This window comes from Lithobates pipiens, unplaced genomic scaffold (assembly GCF_037356315.1).
Source record: "Lithobates pipiens isolate NorthernLeopardFrog02 unplaced genomic scaffold, aLitPip1_a1.2 Scaffold_3, whole genome shotgun sequence".
NCBI lineage: Eukaryota > Metazoa > Chordata > Amphibia > Anura > Ranidae > Lithobates > Lithobates pipiens.
In genome coordinates, this window is record NW_027507790.1 from 283,458,178 (window position 1) to 283,478,340 (window position 20,163).

General features: G+C 49.2%; 1 protein-coding gene across 1 annotated transcript in view; it reads left to right on the plus strand.

The window, feature by feature from the left end:
- The window catches only part of LOC143941199 (exocyst complex component 3-like protein 2), a 95,984-nt gene extending 86,454 nt beyond the window's left edge, over positions 1-9,530 (plus strand). Inside the window, exon 13 of the mRNA XM_077463234.1 lies at positions 8,764-9,530. Within this exon, the coding sequence (XP_077319360.1) occupies positions 8,764-9,064 (301 nt within the window). The 3' untranslated portion in view covers positions 9,065-9,530. The remainder of the gene's footprint in view (positions 1-8,763) is intronic.
- The last annotated feature ends 10,633 nt before the right edge of the window (positions 9,531-20,163 follow it).

The window sequence follows — 20,163 nt, forward strand, 5'->3', positions numbered from 1 at the left end:
CTTCAGTCCCTACACACCTGAGATCTTCATCCCTACACACCTGAGATCTTCATCCCCTACACACCTGAGATCTCATCCCTACACACCTGAGATCTCATCCCTACACACCTGAGATCTTCATCCCTACACACCTGAGATCTTCTTCCCTACACACCTGAGATCTTCATCCTACACACCTGAGATCTTCATCCCCTACACACCTGAGATCTCCATCCCTACACACCTGAGATCTTCATCCCTACACACCTGAGATCTTCATCCCTACACACCTGAGATCTTCATCCCCACACACCTGAGATCTTCATCCCCACACACCTGAGATCTCATCCCTACACACTGAGATCTTCATCCCTACACACCTGAGATCTCCATCCCTACACACCTGAGATCTCCATCCCACACACCTGAGATCTTCATCCCTACACACCTGAGATCTTCATCCCCACACACCTGAGATCTTCCATCCCCACACACCTGAGATCTTCCATCCCTACACACTGAGATCTCCATCCCTACACACCTGAGATCTTCATCCCTACACACCTGAGATCTCATCCCTACACACCTGAGATCTTCATCCCCACACACTGAGATCTCCATCCCCACACACCTGAGATCTTCATCCCTACACACCTGAGATCTCCATCCCCTACACACCTGAGATCTTCCATCCCTACACACCTGAGATCTTCATCCCTACACACCTGAGATCTTCATCCCACACACCTGAGATCTCCATCCCTACACACCTGAGATCTTCATCCCCACACACCTGAGATCTCCATCCCTACACACCTGAGATCTTCATCCCCTACACACCTGAGATCTTCATCCCTACACACCTGAGATCTTCATCCCTACACACCTGAGATCTTCATCCCTACACACTGAGATCTCCATCCCTACACACCTGAGATCTTCATCCCCACACACTGAGATCTCCATCCCTACACACCTGAGATCTTCATCCCTACACACCTGAGATCTTCATCCCCACACACCTGAGATCTCCATCCCTACACACCTGAGATCTTCATCCCCACACACCTGAGATCTTCATCCCCACACACTGAGATCTCCATCCCTACACACCTGAGATCTCCATCCCTACACACCTGAGATCTTCATCCCTACACACCTGAGATCTTCCATCCCTACACATCTGAGATCTCCATCCCTACACACCTGAGATCTCCATCCCTACACACCTGAGATCTTCATCCCCACACCACTGAGATCTCCATCCCTACACACCTGAGATCTTCATCCCCACACACCTGAGATCTTCATCCCTACACACCTGAGATCTTCATCCCCACACACCTGAGATCTTCATCCCCACACACCTGAGATCTCCATCCCTACACACTGAGATCTCCATCCCTACACACCTGAGATCTTCATCCCTACACACTGAGATCTTCATCCCTACACACCTGAGATCTTCATCCCTACACACCTGAGATCTTCATCCCCACACACCTAAGATCTTCATCCCCACACACCTGAGATCTCCATCCCCACACACATGAGAGCTCCATCCCCACACACCTGAGATCTTCATCCCTACACACCTGAGATCTTCATCCCCACACACTGAGATCTTCATCCCTACACACCTGAGATCTCCATCCCCACACACTGAGATCTCCATCCCCACACACCTGAGATCTTCATCCCCACACACCTGAGATCTTCATCCCCACACACTGAGATCTCCATCCCCACACACTGAGATCTTCATCCCTACACACTGAGATCTCCATCCCCACACACTGAGATCTTCATCCCCACACACTGAGATCTCCATCCCCACACACTGAGATCTTCATCCCTACACACTGAGATCTCCATCCCCACACACTGAGATCTTCATCCCCACACACTGAGATCTCCATCCCTACACACCTGAGATCTTCATCCTTACACACCTGAGATCTTCACCCCTACACACCTGAGATCTTCATCCCCACACACTGAGATCTTCATCCCTACACACCTGAGATCTTCATCCCCACACACTGAGATCTCCATCCCCACACACCTGAGATCTTCATCCCTACACACCTGAGATCTTCATCCCTACACACTGAGATCTCCATCCCCACACACCTGAGATCTTCATCCCTACACACCTGAGAGCTTCATCCCTACACACTGAGATCTTCATCCCTACACACTGAGATCTTCATCCCTACACACCTGAGATCTTCATCCCCACACACCTGAGATCTCCATCCCCACACACCTGAGATCTTCACCCCCAGACACTGAGATCTCCATCCCCACACACCTGAGATCTTCATCCCTACATACCTGAGATCTTCATCCCTACACACTGAGATCTTCATCCCCACACACTGAGATCTCCATCCCTACACACTGAGATCTTCATCCCTACACACCTGAGATCTTCATCCCTACACACCTGAGATCTTCATCCCCACACACCTGAGATCTCCATCCCCACACACCTGAGATCTTCACCCCCAGACACTGAGATCTCCATCCCCACACACCTGAGATCTTCACCCCCAGACACTGAGATCTTCATCCCTACACACCTGAGATCTTCATCCCCACACACCTGAGATCTCCATCCCCACACACCTGAGATCTTCACCCCCAGACACTGAGATCTCCATCCCCACACACCTGAGATCTTCATCCCTACATACCTGAGATCTTCATCCCTACACACTGAGATCTTCATCCCCACACACTGAGATCTTCATCCCTACACACCTGAGATCTTCATCCCTACACACCTGAGATCTTCATCCCTACACACCTGAGATCTTCATCCCTACACACCTGAGATCTTCATCCCCACACACTGAGATCTCCATCCCTACACACCTGAGATCTTCATCCCTACACACCTGAGATCTTCATCCCTACACACTGAGATCTTCATCCCCACACACTGAGATCTTCATCCCTACACACCTGAGATCTTCATCCCTACACACCTGAGATCTTCATCCCCACACACTGAGATCTCCATCCCCACACACCTGAGATCTTCATCCCTACACACTGAGATCTCCATCCCCACACACCTGAGATCTCCATCCCTACACACCTGAGATCTTCATCCCTACACACCTGAGATCTTCATCCCCACACACCTGAGATCTTCATCCCCACACACTGAGATCTCCATCCCTACACACCTGAGATCTTCATCCCCACACACCTGAGATCTTCATCCCTACACACCTGAGATCTTCATCCCTACACACCTGAGATCTTCATCCCCACACACTGAGATCTCCATCCCTACACACCTGAGATCTTCATCCCCACACACTGAGATCTCCATCCCTACACACCTGAGATCTTCATCCCTACACACCTGAGATCTTCATCCCTACACACTGAGATCTCCATCCCTACACACCTGAGATCTCCATCCCTACACACCTGAGATCTTCATCCCCACACACCTGAGATCTCCATCCCTACACACCTGAGATCTCCATCCCTACACACCTGAGATCTCCATCCCTACACACCTGAGATCTTCATCCCCACACACTGAGATCTCCATCCCTACACACCTGAGATCTTCATCCCTACACACCTGAGATCTTCATCCCTACACACCTGAGATCTTCATCCCCACACACTGAGATCTTCATCCCCACACACTGAGATCTCCATCCCCACACACCTGAGATCTTCATCCCTACACACTGAGATCTCCATCCCCACACACCTGAGATCTCCATCCCTACACACCTGAGATCTTCATCCCTACACACCTGAGATCTTCATCCCCACACACCTGAGATCTTCATCCCCACACACTGAGATCTCCATCCCTACACACCTGAGATCTTCATCCCCACACACCTGAGATCTTCATCCCTACACACCTGAGATCTTCATCCCTACACACCTGAGATCTTCATCCCCACACACTGAGATCTCCATCCCTACACACCTGAGATCTTCATCCCCACACACTGAGATCTCCATCCCTACACACCTGAGATCTTCATCCCTACACACCTGAGATCTTCATCCCTACACACTGAGATCTCCATCCCTACACACCTGAGATCTCCATCCCTACACACCTCAGATCTTCATCCCCACACACCTGAGATCTCCATCCCTACACACCTGAGATCTCCATCCCTACACACCTGAGATCTCCATCCCTACACACCTGAGATCTTCATCCCCACACACTGAGATCTCCATCCCTACACACCTGAGATCTTCATCCCTACACACCTGAGATCTTCATCCCTACACACCTGAGATCTTCATCCCCACACACCTGAGATCTTCATCCCCACACACCTGAGATCTCCATCCCTACACACCTGAGATCTCCATCCCTACACACCTGAGATCTTCATCCCTACACACTGAGATCTTCATCCCTACACACCTGAGATCTTCATCCCTACACACCTGAGATTTTCATCCCCACACACCTGAGATCTTCATCCCCACACACCTGAGATCTCCATCCCCACACACATGAGATCTCCATCCCCACACACCTGAGATCTTCATCCCTACACACCTGAGATCTTCATCCCCACACACTGAGATCTTCATCCCTACACACCTGAGATCTCCATCCCCACACACTGAGATCTCCATCCCCACACACCTGAGATCTTCATCCCCACACACCTGAGATCTTCATCCCCACACACTGAGATCTCCATCCCCACACACTGAGATCTTCATCCCTACACACTGAGATCTCCATCCCCACACACTGAGATCTTCATCCCCACACACTGAGATCTCCATCCCCACACACTGAGATCTTCATCCCTACACACCTGAGATCTTCATCCCCACACACTGAGATCTCCATCCCTACACACCTGAGATCTTCATCCCTACACACCTGAGATCTTCACCCCTACACACCTGAGATCTTCATCCCCACACACTGAGATCTCTATCCCCACACACCTGAGATCTTCATCCCTACATACCTGAGATCTTCATCCCTACACACTGAGATCTTCATCCCCACACACTGAGATCTTCATCCCTACACACCTGAGATCTTCATCCCTACACACCTGAGATCTTCATCCCTACACACCTGAGATCTTCATCCCTACACACCTGAGATCTTCATCCCTACACACTGAGATCTTCATCCCCACACACCTGAGATCTTCATCCACACACCTGAGATCTTCATCCCCACACACTGAGATCTTCATCCCTACACACTGAGATCTTCATCCCCACACACTGAGATCTTCATCCCTACACACCTGAGATCTTCATCCCTACACACCTGAGATCTTCATCCCTACACACTGAGATCTTCATCCCCACACACTGAGATCTCCATCCCTACACACTGAGATCTTCATCCCTACACACCTGAGATCTTCATCCCTACACACCTGAGATCTTCATCCCTACACACCTGAGATCTTCATCCCTACACACCTGAGATCTTCATCCCTACACACTGAGATCTTCATCCCCACACACCTGAGATCTTCATCCCCACACACTGAGATCTTCATCCCTACACACTGAGATCTTCATCCCCACACACCTGACATCTTCATCCCCACACACTGAGATCTTCATCCCCACACACTGAGATCTCCATCCCTACACACTGAGATCTTCATCCCCACACACCTGAGATCTTCATCCCCACACACTGAGATCTTCATCCCCACACACTGAGATCTCCATCCCTACACACTGAGATCTTCATCCCTACACACCTGAGATCTTCATCCCTACACACCTGAGATCTTCATCCCTACACACCTGAGATCTTCATCCCTACACACTGAGATCTTCATCCCCACACACCTGAGATCTTCATCCCTACACACTGAGATCTTCATCCCCACACACCTGAGATCTTCATCCCCACACACTGAGATCTCCATCCCTACACACCTGAGATCTTCATCCCTACACACTGAGATCTTCATCCCCACACACATGGACCTGAATCTAAAGTAATACTACCGCAGGGGCATCGGGAAGGGGTGGCTAGGGGGGCTGAAGTCCCAAATGTGACCCGCTAAAGCCCCGAATGTCAGCTCTGCAGGGTCTCCATTGCTAGCCCCAAGTGCCGGGACCAATCTGCAGCCGAGTGCCATAGCAGGTCCCGCCCTCTGGAGCCTGCACATCTATGATGGACGTCCCACTGGTCCAATGCCGGGATGTGTGACGTCCATCATAGGCGCTGTTGGATCCAGAAGGCGAGAATTACAAAGTGGCTTCCGCGCCACATCCCCACTTGGCACTCAGGCGAGCCGCTACCGGCTCCTCCTCTGAGGACTGGCTGCTGTGACACTGCACACCACGACTGAGGTAGGTCAGACAGTGTATGTGGGTCAGTGTAGGTAGGTCAGAGTATAGGTAGTTCAGGCAAGTCGGTGTAGGTAGGTCACTATCGTCAGTGTAGGTAGGTCAGGTAGGTCAGTCCTTGGATTTCGAGCTGAAGCCCCTGGTCCTTTTGCCACCTAGCAACGCCCCTGCTCAGAGGTCACCAGGCATACAGCTCACAAAGAGTGCCATTCCCCCAAATGCCAGGGCCCATGATCGGTAGGCAAGAGGCCGGCATTCTGTCCCCTCCAAAAACCTCTTTCCTGCCTAGGTCTGTCACACGATCGCAATATACGATGAAAAGCTTCCATCTGACTTTCTCTGTCGGACATTCCGCTCGTGTGAATGCGGCATTACAGAGGAAATCAGGAGGCAATTCTTCTCCTGTGCTGACACTGAAATATTCTATGTGAAGGTAAAAGACCTGGAAGATCATAGATCCTGGAGGTCATAGATCCAGAAGATCATAGATCCAGAAGATCATAGATCCTGGAGATCGTAGATCGGGGAGATCATAGATCTGAGAGTTATTAGATGGAGGAGATCTTGGGTCAGGGAAAATCATAGATCGGGGAGGTCGTAGATCCTGGAGGTCGTAGATCGGGGAGGTCGTAGATCCAGGAGGTCGTAGATCCTGGAGGTCGTAGATTGGGGAGGTCGTAGATCGGGGAGGTCGTAGATCGGGGAGGTCGTAGATCCTGGAGGTCATAAATCGGGGAGGTCGTAGATCGGGGAGGTCGTAGATCGGGGAGGTCGTAGATCCTGGAGGTCGTAGATCGGGGAGGTCGTAGATCCTGGAGGTCGTAGATCCGGGAGGTCGTAGATCCTGGAGGTCGTAGATCCTGGAGGTCGTATATCGGGGAGGTCATAGATCCTGGAGGTCGTAGATCCTGGAGGTCGTAGATCGGGGAGGTCGTAGATCCTGGAGGTCGTAGATCGGGGAGGTCGTAGATCGGGGAGGTCGTAGATCGGGGAGGTCGTAGATCCTGGAGGTTGTAGATCGGGGAGGTCGTAGATCGGGGAGGTCGTAGATCCTGGAGGTCGTAGATCGGGGAGGTCGTAGATCCGGGAGGTCGTAGATCGGGGAGGTCGTAGATCCTGGAGGTCGTAGATCGGGGAGGTCGTAGATCGGGGAGGTCGTAGATCCTGGAGGTCGTAGATTGGGGAGGTCGTAGATCCTGGAGGTCGTAGATCCTGGAGGTCGTAGATCGGGGAGGTCGTAGATTGGGGAGGATCAGGCAGATCATTGATCCCTGACAGCTGGAGAGTCCAATCAGATGCAAGCACTCTCTGGATATTTTTACAGTCGGCATGGCTACCAGTGTAAAGTATCCACAGAGGGAGAATCATCCATCTCAGCTGCCGTGTAGATGAAGGAATCTGTTGGATATTTTCAGTAGCAGTTGCTCCATTAGGGGCACAGGGGCGCCGGCCCCCTGAACCATGCACCAGACCCCTAATCTACATGCGGGAAGCCAGACACATGGATTCCAATGGGGTTTATTTGTTTGTTTTTTGTTTTTGATTAGAGTCTGAGGCTCTAATTGGCTTAAAAAAAAGGGGGGGGCTCGGGGTGCCAAGCACTGCCCTCTGAGCCCACCCAGTTGTGTCAATTGATATTCGCTATTGTCTTCCTGATTCTCCTTCCGGTCAATCAGGAAGCAATTCCTAAGACTCGATCGGCAGAGCGTCCTGTTCCCCAATTGGCCACGAGTCCTGACTTCTGATTGGCCGGCAGGAGAAGTGACCTCCAAAACTCGGGAGGATTCGCAGGGGGAGAAACCGCCGAAGCTGCGACCTGGATGGGATAAGTGCGGGGCTGGCGGGCGAGCAATCGAGCGATGGGGGAGCGGTGATTGATCGAGTGCCGGGGTGGGTTATGTGGCTGGCTGACTGGAGGGGGCAGCAGCCCCCCCCCCCAAGAGAATTGAGCCCCGGCCACCACTGGATATTTTTCATTCAGTTTGGAGGCTGAACAGATGCGTTTCTATGAGGCTTGTTAATCCCGGAGGCCCCCAGGCAGATGACGTCATTGGGAAAAGGTCCCCCAACCTCATCTGTTGGTTCACCAATTCCTATCACATTTGGTTTATACAATAGACTGGCCTGTTATTGGTCACATTGGATGATCCCTCAGAGGCAACCGACCAGATCGCTGATATTATATGATGGAAATGAAACAATCTACTCCAATCCTTTATTGCTTGTAGTAATTGTTATAATGGCAGTCCCCTCCCCCTCTATGACCTCTATATTATACTTTGTACTCTTCCTTCCTTGGTTATCCAGGTCTTCCCAGGACCACCTAATCTGCTACTTCTGTCCATTTCCTGTCTCTAGCTGATTTCCTTACTGCTGGGAGAACATTGGAGAACTTCCTGCGCCCCGCCATGACCCTTCTCTTCTATTTTTCAGGAAACGCCACCTGTCCTCCCTCCTTGATGTCCGGGGCTTGTGGGACCCCAGCGAGCGGCAACAGATTCTGGGTGTTCTACATGACTTGGAAGGGGCAGATGCTCTTCCGCCATGTCGAGGAGCTGCGGGCTTCTTCTCTGAAATCTCTATTACACATGATACTCACTGCATCCATGTCAGCCTCTCAAGAGCCTCGCAGTTTGGCCGCAGAGCATTAGGTCTCTTCAGCAGGCGCAGGAGGATTACATCAAACCATGTTGGAGGTGGACCGTCTCCTGCAGAAGAGGATACTCAGCTTTAGAAGGAGCCGCAAGATCTCTTGTTGAATTGGACATGTTGGGGGTGTGCCTAATATGAGGGGACTGAGGTAGCAAAATGAAGGGAATTCATTGAGAAATCCATTTATCTTGCAATATATTGTACATTTTGTGTGGTTCAGAAGACAGGTTCTCTCAGGCAGCAGCAAGAAATTGGACTTCATTAGTTCTCTTAGGAAGGTGGGGCGTCTCAGTACTCTTGGGAAGTTGAGGTTCTCCATATTTACTGGAAGGATGGGGGACCTCAGTTCTCATGGAAGGGTGGGGGATCTCAGTTCTCATGGAAGGGTGGGGGATCTCAGTTCTCATGGAAGGATGGGGGGCCTCAGTTCTCATGGAAGGATGGGGGATCTCAGTTCTCAAGGTAGCATGGGGGATCTCAGTTCTCATGGAAGGATGGGGGATCTCAGTTCTCATGGAAGGGTGGGGGACCTCAGTTCTCATAGAAGGGTGGGGGACCTCAGTTCTCATGGAAGGGTGGGGGACCTCAGTTCTCATAGAAGGGTGGGGGACCTCAGTTCTCATGGAAGGGTGGGGGATCTCAGTTCTCATGGAAGGGTGGGGGATCTCAGTTCTCATGGAAGGGTGGGGGATCTCAGTTCTCATGGAAGGGTGGGGGATCTCAGTTCTCATGGAAGGGTGGGGGATCTCAGTTCTCATGGAAGGATGGGGGGCCTCAGTTCTCATGGAAGGATGGGGGATCTCAGTTCTCATGGAAGGGTGGGGGATCTCAGTTCTCATGGAAGGGTGGGGGATCTCAGTTCTCATGGAAGGATGGGGGGCCTCAGTTCTCATGGAAGGATGGGGGACCTCAGTTCTCATGGAAGGGTGGGGGACATCAGTTCTCATGGAAGGGTGGGGGACCTCAGTTCTCATGTAAGGGTGGGGGACCTCAGTTCTCATGTAAGGGTGGGGGACCTCAGTTCTCACGGAAGGGTGGGGGATCTCAGTTCTCATGGAAGGGTGGGGGACCTCAGTTCTCATGGAATGGTGGGGGATCTCAGTTCTCATGGAAGGGTGGGGGACCTCAGTTCTCATGGAAGGGTGGGGGATCTCAGTTCTCATGGAAGGGTGGGGGACCTCAGTTCTCATGGAATGGTGGGGGATCTCAGTTCTCATGGAAGGATGGGGGACCTCAGTTCTCATGGAAGGATGGGGGACCTCAGTTCTCATGGAAGGGTGGGGGACCTCAGTTCTCATGGAAGGGTGGGGGATCTCAGTTCTCATGGAAGGATGGGGGGCCTCAGTTCTCATGGAAGGGTGGGGGATCTCAGTTCTCATGGAAGGGTGGGGGATCTCAGTTCTCATGGAAGGATAGGGGGCCTCAGTTCTCATGGAAGGATGGGGGACCTCAGTTCTCATGGAAGGGTGGGGGATCTCAGTTCTTCTCCCACAAAAGATGTGGATTCTCTGTATTCTTGGTAAGTTGGGGATCTTTTTACTCATTAAGTTGGAGGATCTCAGCACTCTTGGTAAGTTGGGGACTTGACTCACTAGAGAGTTGGGTAATTTCAGTTCTCTAGGGAAGTTGGGGGACCTCAGTACTTTTGGAAAGTTGGAGATCATGATTTTCTTGGGAAGTTTGGGGATCAAAGTTCTCTTGGGAAGTTGGGGATCCCAGTACTCCTAGGAAGTTGGAGTGTTTCGGTTTCCTGGGGAAGGGGGGCATCTCACTTCTCTCACCATGTTGAGTGATCTCATTTCACTCAGAAATTGGGATGATCTTAGTTCTTAGGGGACATTTAGGGATCTTGGCTATCTTGGGAGGTTGGGAAATCTCAGTTCTCTGGCAGCTGGGTAATCTCGGCTCTTCCAGGAAGTCTGAAATGTTTTAGCGCTTTACACAAATACATATTAAGGTAAATGGGCAGTAAATGTCAGACCGCTTTGCCCACCCTTTATTGGTTATGTATCACCTTGTGGTGCTTGAAAGTTCTGTAATCTTAGGCCTGGTCTGTATACAGTGTCTCAGGATCTTTCCAGCTTCAAATGAACCCTGACCTGTTTTTTGGCCAACCATTGCCAACTAACTGCTACATGCATGATTCCATAGGGAGTTGAGGCTCGTAAATGTGACAGTAGAATGCTGGGGGAGGGGTTCGGTTTCAGGAGAGATGAAACGTAATCCTAATTTGGTGACAATCTGGTCCTATGATTTGGGGTCTTCCTTCTCTAGAAATGTTTGTACACATTGGTGGACAGGGCAGGGGCTCCCGAAGGTGGACAGTCTGATGGGAAGTGTGGAGGGTTCTGTGAATGTCTCCAGATCTTCTGTGCAGGATGGAAATGTCTGTGCAAAACACGAAGAAAGGCGATTGCCTTGTCCTTGTATATAAAGTATATATTGAGATGAAGCAATAATAAAACTTAATTTAACAATTCTCAGGGCGTCTGTCTTCTATGAGCGCTCCGATCTTCAGAGAATGTCTATGGCAGCGTCTTAGGCCAGGACCTTCCCATCGGAGATGTGGCCATATTACGAGTTATAGCCAAAGTGAAAGCAGCCAGTTCTATTCAAATCACCATCAGTAAGGCAATGATAGCGTCAAATGTGCGTCACAGCTGTCCGACGTCCATTCTACAGCTTGACAATAATTTGAGTAAAACTGCTGGCTGACTTTGTATATAACATATATACCTTCTCCGGCCACATCACGCTGTGCTAAACACCTATGGTGACCAGAATGAGGATCAGTCCACAATCTCATATGATGAAGTGTCTGACCATACACTGTGCAATACAAATAAAGTGCGTTACAAAGGGCCGCAACCAAATAAAGTGCATTACAAAAAGGGCCGCAACCAAATAAAGTGCATTACAAAAAGGGCCGCAACCAAATAAAGTGCATTACAAAAAGGGCCGCAACCAAATAAAGTGCGCTACAAAGGGGCCGCAACCAAATAAAGTGCCTTACAAAAGGGCCGCAACCAAATAAAATGCGTTACAAAAGGGCCGCAACCAAATAAAGTGCATTACAAAAAGGGCCGCAACCAAATAAAGTGCGCTACAAAGGGGCCGCAACCAAATAAAGTGCATTACAAAAAGGGCCACAACCAAATAAAGTGCATTACAAAAAGGGCCGCAACCAAATAAAGTGCATTACAAAAAGGGCCGCAACCAAATAAAGTGCGCTACAAAGGCGCCGCAACCAAATAAAGTGCATTACAAAAAGGGCCGCAACCAAATAAAGTGCATTACAAAAAGGGCCGCAACCAAATAAAGTGCATTACAAAAAGGGCCGCAACCAAATAAAGTGCATTACAAAAAGGGCCGCAACCAAATAAAGTGTGTTACAAAGGGGCCGCAACCAAATAAAGTGCATTACAAAAAGGGCCGCAACCAAATAAAGTGCGTTACAAAGGGCCGCAACCAAATAAAGTGCGTTACAAAGGGGCCGCAACCAAATAAAGTGCGTTACAAAAGGGCCGCAACCAAATAAAGTGCGCTACAAAGGGGCCGCAACCAAATAAAGTGCATTACAAAAAGGGCCGCAACCAAATAAAGTGCGCTACAAAGGGGCCGCAACCAAATAAAGTGCATTACAAAAAGGGCCGCAACCAAATAAAGTGCGCTACAAAGGGGCCGCAACCAAATAAAGTGCATTACAAAAAGGGCCGCAACCAAATAAAGTGCATTACAAAAAGGGCCGCAACCAAATAAAGTGCATTACAAAAAGGGCCGCAACCAAATAAAGTGCGCTACAAAGGCGCCGCAACCAAATAAAGTGCATTACAAAAAGGGCCGCAACCAAATAAAGTGCCTTACAAAAAGGGCCGCAACCAAATAAAGTGCATTACAAAAAGGGCCGCAACCAAATAAAGTGCATTACAAAAAGGGCCGCAACCAAATAAAGTGCATTACAAAAAGGGCCGCAACCAAATAAAGTGCATTACAAAAGGGCCGCAACCAAATAAAGTGCATTACAAAAAGGGCCGCAACCAAATAAAATGCGTTACAAAAAGGGCCGCAACCAAATAAAGTGCCTTACAAAAAGGGCCGCAACCAAATAAAGTGCATTACAAAAAGGGCCGCAACCAAATAAAGTGCATTACAAAAAGGGCCGCAACCAAATAAAGTGCATTACAAAAAGGGCCGCAACCAAATAAAGTGCATTACAAAAGGGCCGCAACCAAATAAAGTGCATTACAAAAAGGGCCGCAACCAAATAAAATGCGTTACAAAAAGGGGCCGCAACCAAATAAAGTGCATTACAAAAAGGGCCGCAACCAAATAAAGTGCCTTACAAAAAGGGCCGCAACCAAATAAAGTGCATTACAAAAAGGGCCGCAACCAAATAAAGTGCATTACAAAAAGGGCCGCAACCAAATAAAGTGCATTACAAAAAGGGCCGCAACCAAATAAAGTGCGTTACAAAAAGGGCCGCAACCAAATAAAGTGCATTACAAAAAGGGCCGCAACCAAATAAAGTGCATTACAAAAAGGGCCGCAACCAAATAAAGTGCATTACAAAAAGGGCCGCAACCAAATAAAGTGCATTACAAAAAGGGGCCGCAACCAAATAAAGTGCGCTACAAAGGGGCCGCAACCAAATAAAGTGCCTTACAAAAGGGCCGCAACCAAATAAAGTGCATTACAAAAAGGGCCGCAACCAAATAAAGTGCATTACAAAAAGGGCCGCAACCAAATAAAGTGCATTACAAAAAGGGCCGCAACCAAATAAAGTGCATTACAAAAAGGGCCGCAACCAAATAAAGTGCGCTACAAAGGGGCCGCAACCAAATAAAGTGCCTTACAAAAAGGGCCGCAACCAAATAAAGTGTGTTACAAAAAGGGCCGCAACCAAATAAAGTGCATTACAAAAAGGGCCGCAACCAAATAAAGTGCATTACAAAAAGGGCCGCAACCAAATAAAGTGCGTTACAAAAAGGGCCGCAACCAAATAAAATGCGTTACAAAAAGGGCCGCAACCAAATAAAGTGCTCAGGGCTATCACAGGCCTAAGGAGCCGCAATTTCCCATATTTAACCCCTTGACCACTGGGTAGTTAAACACCCTTAATAACCCGACCAATTTTCAGCTTTCGGTGCTCTCACATTTTGAATGACAATTACTCAGTCATGCAACACTGGACCTATATGAAATTTTTGTCCTTTTTTCACACAAATAGAGCTTTCTTCTGGTGGTATTTAATCACTGCTCGTTTTTTATTTTTTGTGCTATAAAAGAAAAAAAATCGAAAATTCTGTAAAAAAATGAATTTTTCTTTGTTTCTGTTATAAAATTTTGCAGATTAGTAATTTTTTCTTCATAAATTTTGGCCACAATTTATACCACTACATATCTTTGGTAAAAATAAGTACAAATTGGTGGATATTATTTGGTCGCTGTGAAAGTTATAGAGTCCACAAGCTGTGGTGCCAATATCTGAAAATTGATCACACCTGAAGTACTGACGGCCTATTTCAATTCTTGAGACCCCAACATGCCAGAAAAGTACAAATACCCCCCAAATAACCCCTTTTTGGAAAGAAGACATTCCAAGGTATTTAGTAAGAGGCATGGTGAGTTTTTTGAAGTTGTCATTTTTTCCCACAATTCTTTGCAAAATCAAGATTTTTTTTTTCCACAAAATTGTCATATTATCAGTTTATTTCTCACACACAGCATATGCATACCACAAATTACACCCCAAAACACATTCTGCTATTACTCCCGAGTACGGCGATACCACATGTGTGAGACTTTTACACAGTGTGGCCACATACAGAGGCCCAACATGCAGGGAGCGCCATCAGGCGTTCTGGAGCACCCAGGACAATTCTGACATTTCTCTCCTACATGTAAAAATCATCATTTTATTTGCTAGAAAATTACATAGAATCCCAAAACATTATATATGTTTTTTTTAGCAAACACCCTGGAGAATACAATGGTGGTCGTTGCAAATTTTTATCACGCACGATATTTGCGCAGCAATTTTTTGAACGCGTTTTTTTTTTATAAAAAAACTGTTTTGTGCTTTAAAAAAACAAAACAGTAAACGTAGCCCAATGTTTTTACATAATGTGAAAGATGAAGTTATGCTGAGTAAATAGATACCTAACATGTCACTCTTCAAAATTGCACACGCTCGTGGAATGGCGCCAAATGTCACTACTTAAAAATCCCCATAGGCGACGCATTACATTTTTTTTACTGGTTACATGTTTTGAGTTACAGAGGAGGTCTAGCGCTAGAATTATTGCTCTCGCTCTAACGTTCGCAGCGATACCTCACGTGTGTGGTTTGAACACCGTTTTCATATGTGGGCGGGACTTACGTATGCGTTCGCTTCTGCATGCGAGCACATGGGGACAGGGGCGCTTTAAATTATTTTTTGATTTTTTTATTGTTCATTTTACTTTATTTATTTTAGTTTGAATTTTTTTTCCCCAAAAACACAATTTTTTTTATCACTTTTATTCCTATTACAAGGAATGTAAACATCCCTTGTAATAGGAATATGGCATGGCAGGGTATGGCAGAGTATTGGCGGGTATTGCAGAGTATTGGCAGAGTATTGGCAGGTATGGCAGAGTATTGGCGGGTATTGCAGAGTATTGGCGGGTATGGCAGAGTATTGGCGGGTATGGCAGAGTATTGGCGGGTATGGCAGAGTATTGGCGGGTATGGCAGAGTATTGGCGGGTATGGCAGAGTATTGGCAGAGTATTGGCGGGTATTGCAGAGTATTGGCGGGTATGGCAGAGTATTGGCAGAGTATTGGCGGGTATTGCAGAGTATTGGCGGGTATTGCAGAGTATTGGCGGGTATTGCAGAGTATTGGCGGGTATTGCAGAGCATTGGCGGGTATGGCAGAGTATTGGCGGGTATGGCAGAGTATTGGCGGGTATTGCAGAGTATTGGCAGAGTATTGGCGGGTATTGCAGAGTATTGGCGGGTATGGCAGAGTATTGGCAGAGTATTGGCGGGTATTGCAGAGTATTGGCGGGTATTGCAGAGTATTGGCGGGTATTGCAGAGTATTGGCGGGTATTGCAGAGTATTGGCGGGTATTGCAGAGCATTGGCTGGGTATTGAGGGGTTACATTTCGGTGAGCAGCGATGTGGGAACTGCAGATACAGCCCACAGCACTGCTGACATCGATCTCTTCCCCCTCCGCTGTACCGATTGGTACAGAGAGGGAAGGGAGGAACCCGACGCCGGTTTGTTTACAAGTGATCGCTCTGTCATTTGATGGAGCGATCACGTGGTTAACGGCCGCGTGATCCGTGATGCTCGGATGCTCTCGAGTCCGTGAGAGCGGAATTCTGGGAGGACGTCATATAACGACCTCTCAGAGTTAAACAACTGCCCTGTAGCCGCCATTCAGCTATGGGCCGGTTGTTAAGTGGTTAAAGTAAAACATTAAATAACATGCCGGAGGATGCCCTGACCCTGCCTGTGTATTGATACATCTGTACGATATATACAATCTACTCCAGAAACACTGACATTCACAAAGAAAAACGTGCTTGTAAATTGCCAGTAAATAACAGCTCCCAGCTAGTAAATGACAGCTCCCACCCTGTAAATGACAGCTCACAGCTACTAAATGACAGCTCCCACCCTGTAAATGACAGGCTCCAGCTAATAAATGACAGCTCACAGCTAATAAATGACAGCTCACAGCTAGTAAATGACATCTACCAACGAGTAAATGACAGTTCCCACCTGATAAATGATAGGTTCCAGCTAGTAAATAACAGCTCCCAGCAGGTAAATGACAGCTCCCCGCTGGTAAATGACAGCTCCCCGCTGGTAAATGACAGTTCCCCGCTGGTAAATGACTGATGTACAGTGGGGGTGGGTCTATTCATGGGAAGCCAGCAGCACGTGTCACCATCAATTGCAGCAGCACGTGTCACATCAAACCCCCCTTCTCCCGTTACTTACCTTGCTGTGTGTTGTCCTCTCCAGTGGTGTTTCCTATGGATGGGCCGCCTCTGGGCAAATTCCTCAAACAACTCTCACTACTGATTGGACAGTCTACCCCGCCTGGAGTGCAAAGGGGGGGATTGTCCAGAGAATTACCTGTGTACCCGTGTTTTCAATGAACAGTCCACGTTCAGCCACCAAACGAGTCTTGCCTTGTTTTGTGGTTGTCAGTGGTTGGAATATCGATATCTACATTCAGACTGGAGGAAGCGATATATGATGAAAGCCACTCAAGCGGAGTGTGGGACGTTTTGTTACAGTGTCTATCAGTGCAGCATCATCAGTGCAGCCTCGTCAGTGTCCGTCAGTGCAGCATCATCAGTGCAGCCACATCAGCGCAGCCTCATTGGTGCCCATCAGTGCAGCCACATCAGTGCAGCCACATCAGTGCCCATCAGTGCAGCATCATCAGTGCAGATTAAAGGTGCCTATCAGTGCCTCCTCATCAGTGCAGCTTCATCAGTGTCCGTCAGTGCAGCATCATCAGTGCAGCCACATCAGCGCAGCCTCATTGGTGCAGCCACATGAGTGCCCATCAGTGCAGCCACATCAGTGCCCATCAGTGCAGCATCATCAGTGCACCCACATCAGTGCCCATCAGTGCAGCCTCATCAGTGCCCATCAGTGCAGCTACATCAGTGAAGCCTCATCAGTGCCCATCAGTGCAGCCACATCAGTGGCCATCAGTGCAGCATCATCGGTGCCTATCAGTGCAGACACATCAGTGCAGCCTCATCAGTGTCCATCAGGGCAGCCACATCAGTGCAGCCTCATCAGTGTCCATCAGTGTAGCATCCTCAGTGCAGCCACATCAGCGCAGCCTCATTGGTGCCCAGCAGTGCAGCCACATCAGTGCAGCCCCATCAGTGCAGCATTATCAGTGCACCCACATCAGTGCCCATCAGTTCAGCCTCATCAGTGCCCATCAGTGCAGCTACATCAGTACAGCCACATCAGTGCCCATCAGTGCACCCACATCATTGCCCATCAGTGCAGCCTCATCAGTGCCCATCAGTGCAGCTACATCAGTGAAGCCTCATCAGTGCCCATCAGTGCAGCCACATCAGTACCCATCAGTGCAGCATCATCGGTGCCTATCAGTGCAGACACATCAGTGCAGCCTCATCGGTGCCCATCAGTGTAGCATCCTCAGTGCAGCCACATCAGCGCAGCCTCATTGGTGCCCATCAGTGCAGCCCCATCAGTGCCCCCACATCAGTGCCCATCAGTTCAGCCTCATCAGTGCCTATCAGTGCAGCCACATCAGTGTCCGTCAGTGCAGCATCATCAGTGCAGCTACATCAGTGCAGCCACATCAGTGTCCGTCAGTGCAGCATCATCAGGGCAGCCACATCAGTGCATGACCACTGTAGTCCAAATGTAGCCATTTCTTTTCCTCTCACTGTTATGACACCTTCACTCCAACCCCCAATTCTCACCCACCTATAATGATGAGACCACGCCTTGATTTTGGAGTATAATTGGCCATAACAGCCTTTTATTAAAACAATCTAAATAAATAACAATCCAATATAAAATATATATATATATATATAAGATCAATAAGACAACTTGTTTGGTCTGTGACAGCGACTCACATTCCACCACCAACGCACTGCGGGACCTTTTCCAACACGATGGTCCTCCAGCTGTCTGAGCGCTCGGAGACGCCCCCTTCCCCAGGGTGACCATTACCGTCTTCCATCAACCTCTTGGCTGGAATACCCCGGAGGGGCCGATGAGCCCCCCACCCCTTTTCATCACCTACGTTCACTTCCACCATCAAAGACCAACAAAACCACAGCCACGGCCCGAAAGGGTGAAACTTTACCCTTGAGGGCCCCCCCCCCCCCGGGGCCCGTTGGATCCCCTCCTGTAACCCCATAGCAGAAAGATCAATCCCCACATCGGAGAGGAGAACTCCGTCCTTCCGCAGAGACCCGCATTCGTCTCTAATTCTCTGTGCCTGACCACCACCCTGCCCCCATTCTGAGCCACAAACCTCCCCACCACTTTATGAACGCGCATGCGGGTCTTACTAATTATAGATAAAAATCTTCAATTGCAAGAACCTCAACACCACCTGGCGCAAAAGCCTTATGACCGGTTGTGATGATGACATGCGACTGACCACATGAACCACACCCTTCACCATTCAGGTTCCCGGCATGCCCTCCCCCACAGCACCATAGCCAGCACCACTGGAAAAAGTTCCAATAGCTCCAGATTAGGAAGGAACCCCGCTTCCACCCAGGACTGGGGCCAATGGTCCGCACCCCAGCGCCCCTGAAAAAAACGCACCGTAGCCCGCGGAGCCCGCCGCATCCGTAACCAATTCCACATCGAAATCACTCACCGGGCCAGACATCCGCACCCATCTGCCCTTGTATGAAGCCAGAAATTCATACCCCACCTTCCCATCCTCCCGGTGCTCCCTGGTGAAATGGGTTGGGGCTTTAATTCCCGCTGGAGCTGCCGACGGTAAAAACCCTTCCCATCCGGATGACCCTGAGGGAAAAATATTACGTACCCACCAATGACTGCAAAGTCCTCAGCTGAACTTTCCGCAGTCCGTGGATCTCCCGAATTTCTTTCTGTAGGTCCTCCAACTTACCTCTTGGCAGGCGGCACTCCATTGCCCTCGAATCTGTCACAATGCCAAAAAAACGAAGTTCTGTCGTCGGGCCTTCAGTTTCTTTGGCTGCCAACGGCACTCCGAACCTACCTGCGATGTAGAGAGGAAAGTCGCACACAGCGGAGGAAGGGAAGTCCAGGCCCGACACATCCCTGACCACCCACTCCAGAACAGAACTGATGGCACAGGAAATGGAGCAAGCCATGGGCAGGCAGCGGTCCGCATAAAACTGCTCCTGCCAGCGGCATCCCAGCAGCCAGAAACGATCTGGATGCACCGGAAGTAAGTGGAATGCAGATTCTATGTCTGCCATCAGTGCCCCCTTTCCATAGCGCCTCACCCACCTGACCACCACGTCAAATGAAGGGTAGGGCACTGTGCACGCTTCGGGGGCAATGAAATCATTGACAGAACCCCCCCCCCCCCGTGTAAAGTGATGAATGAGGCTGAACTTGATTGGTTCCTCATTGGGCACCACCCCCAATGGCGACACCACTAGACCCTGTAAAG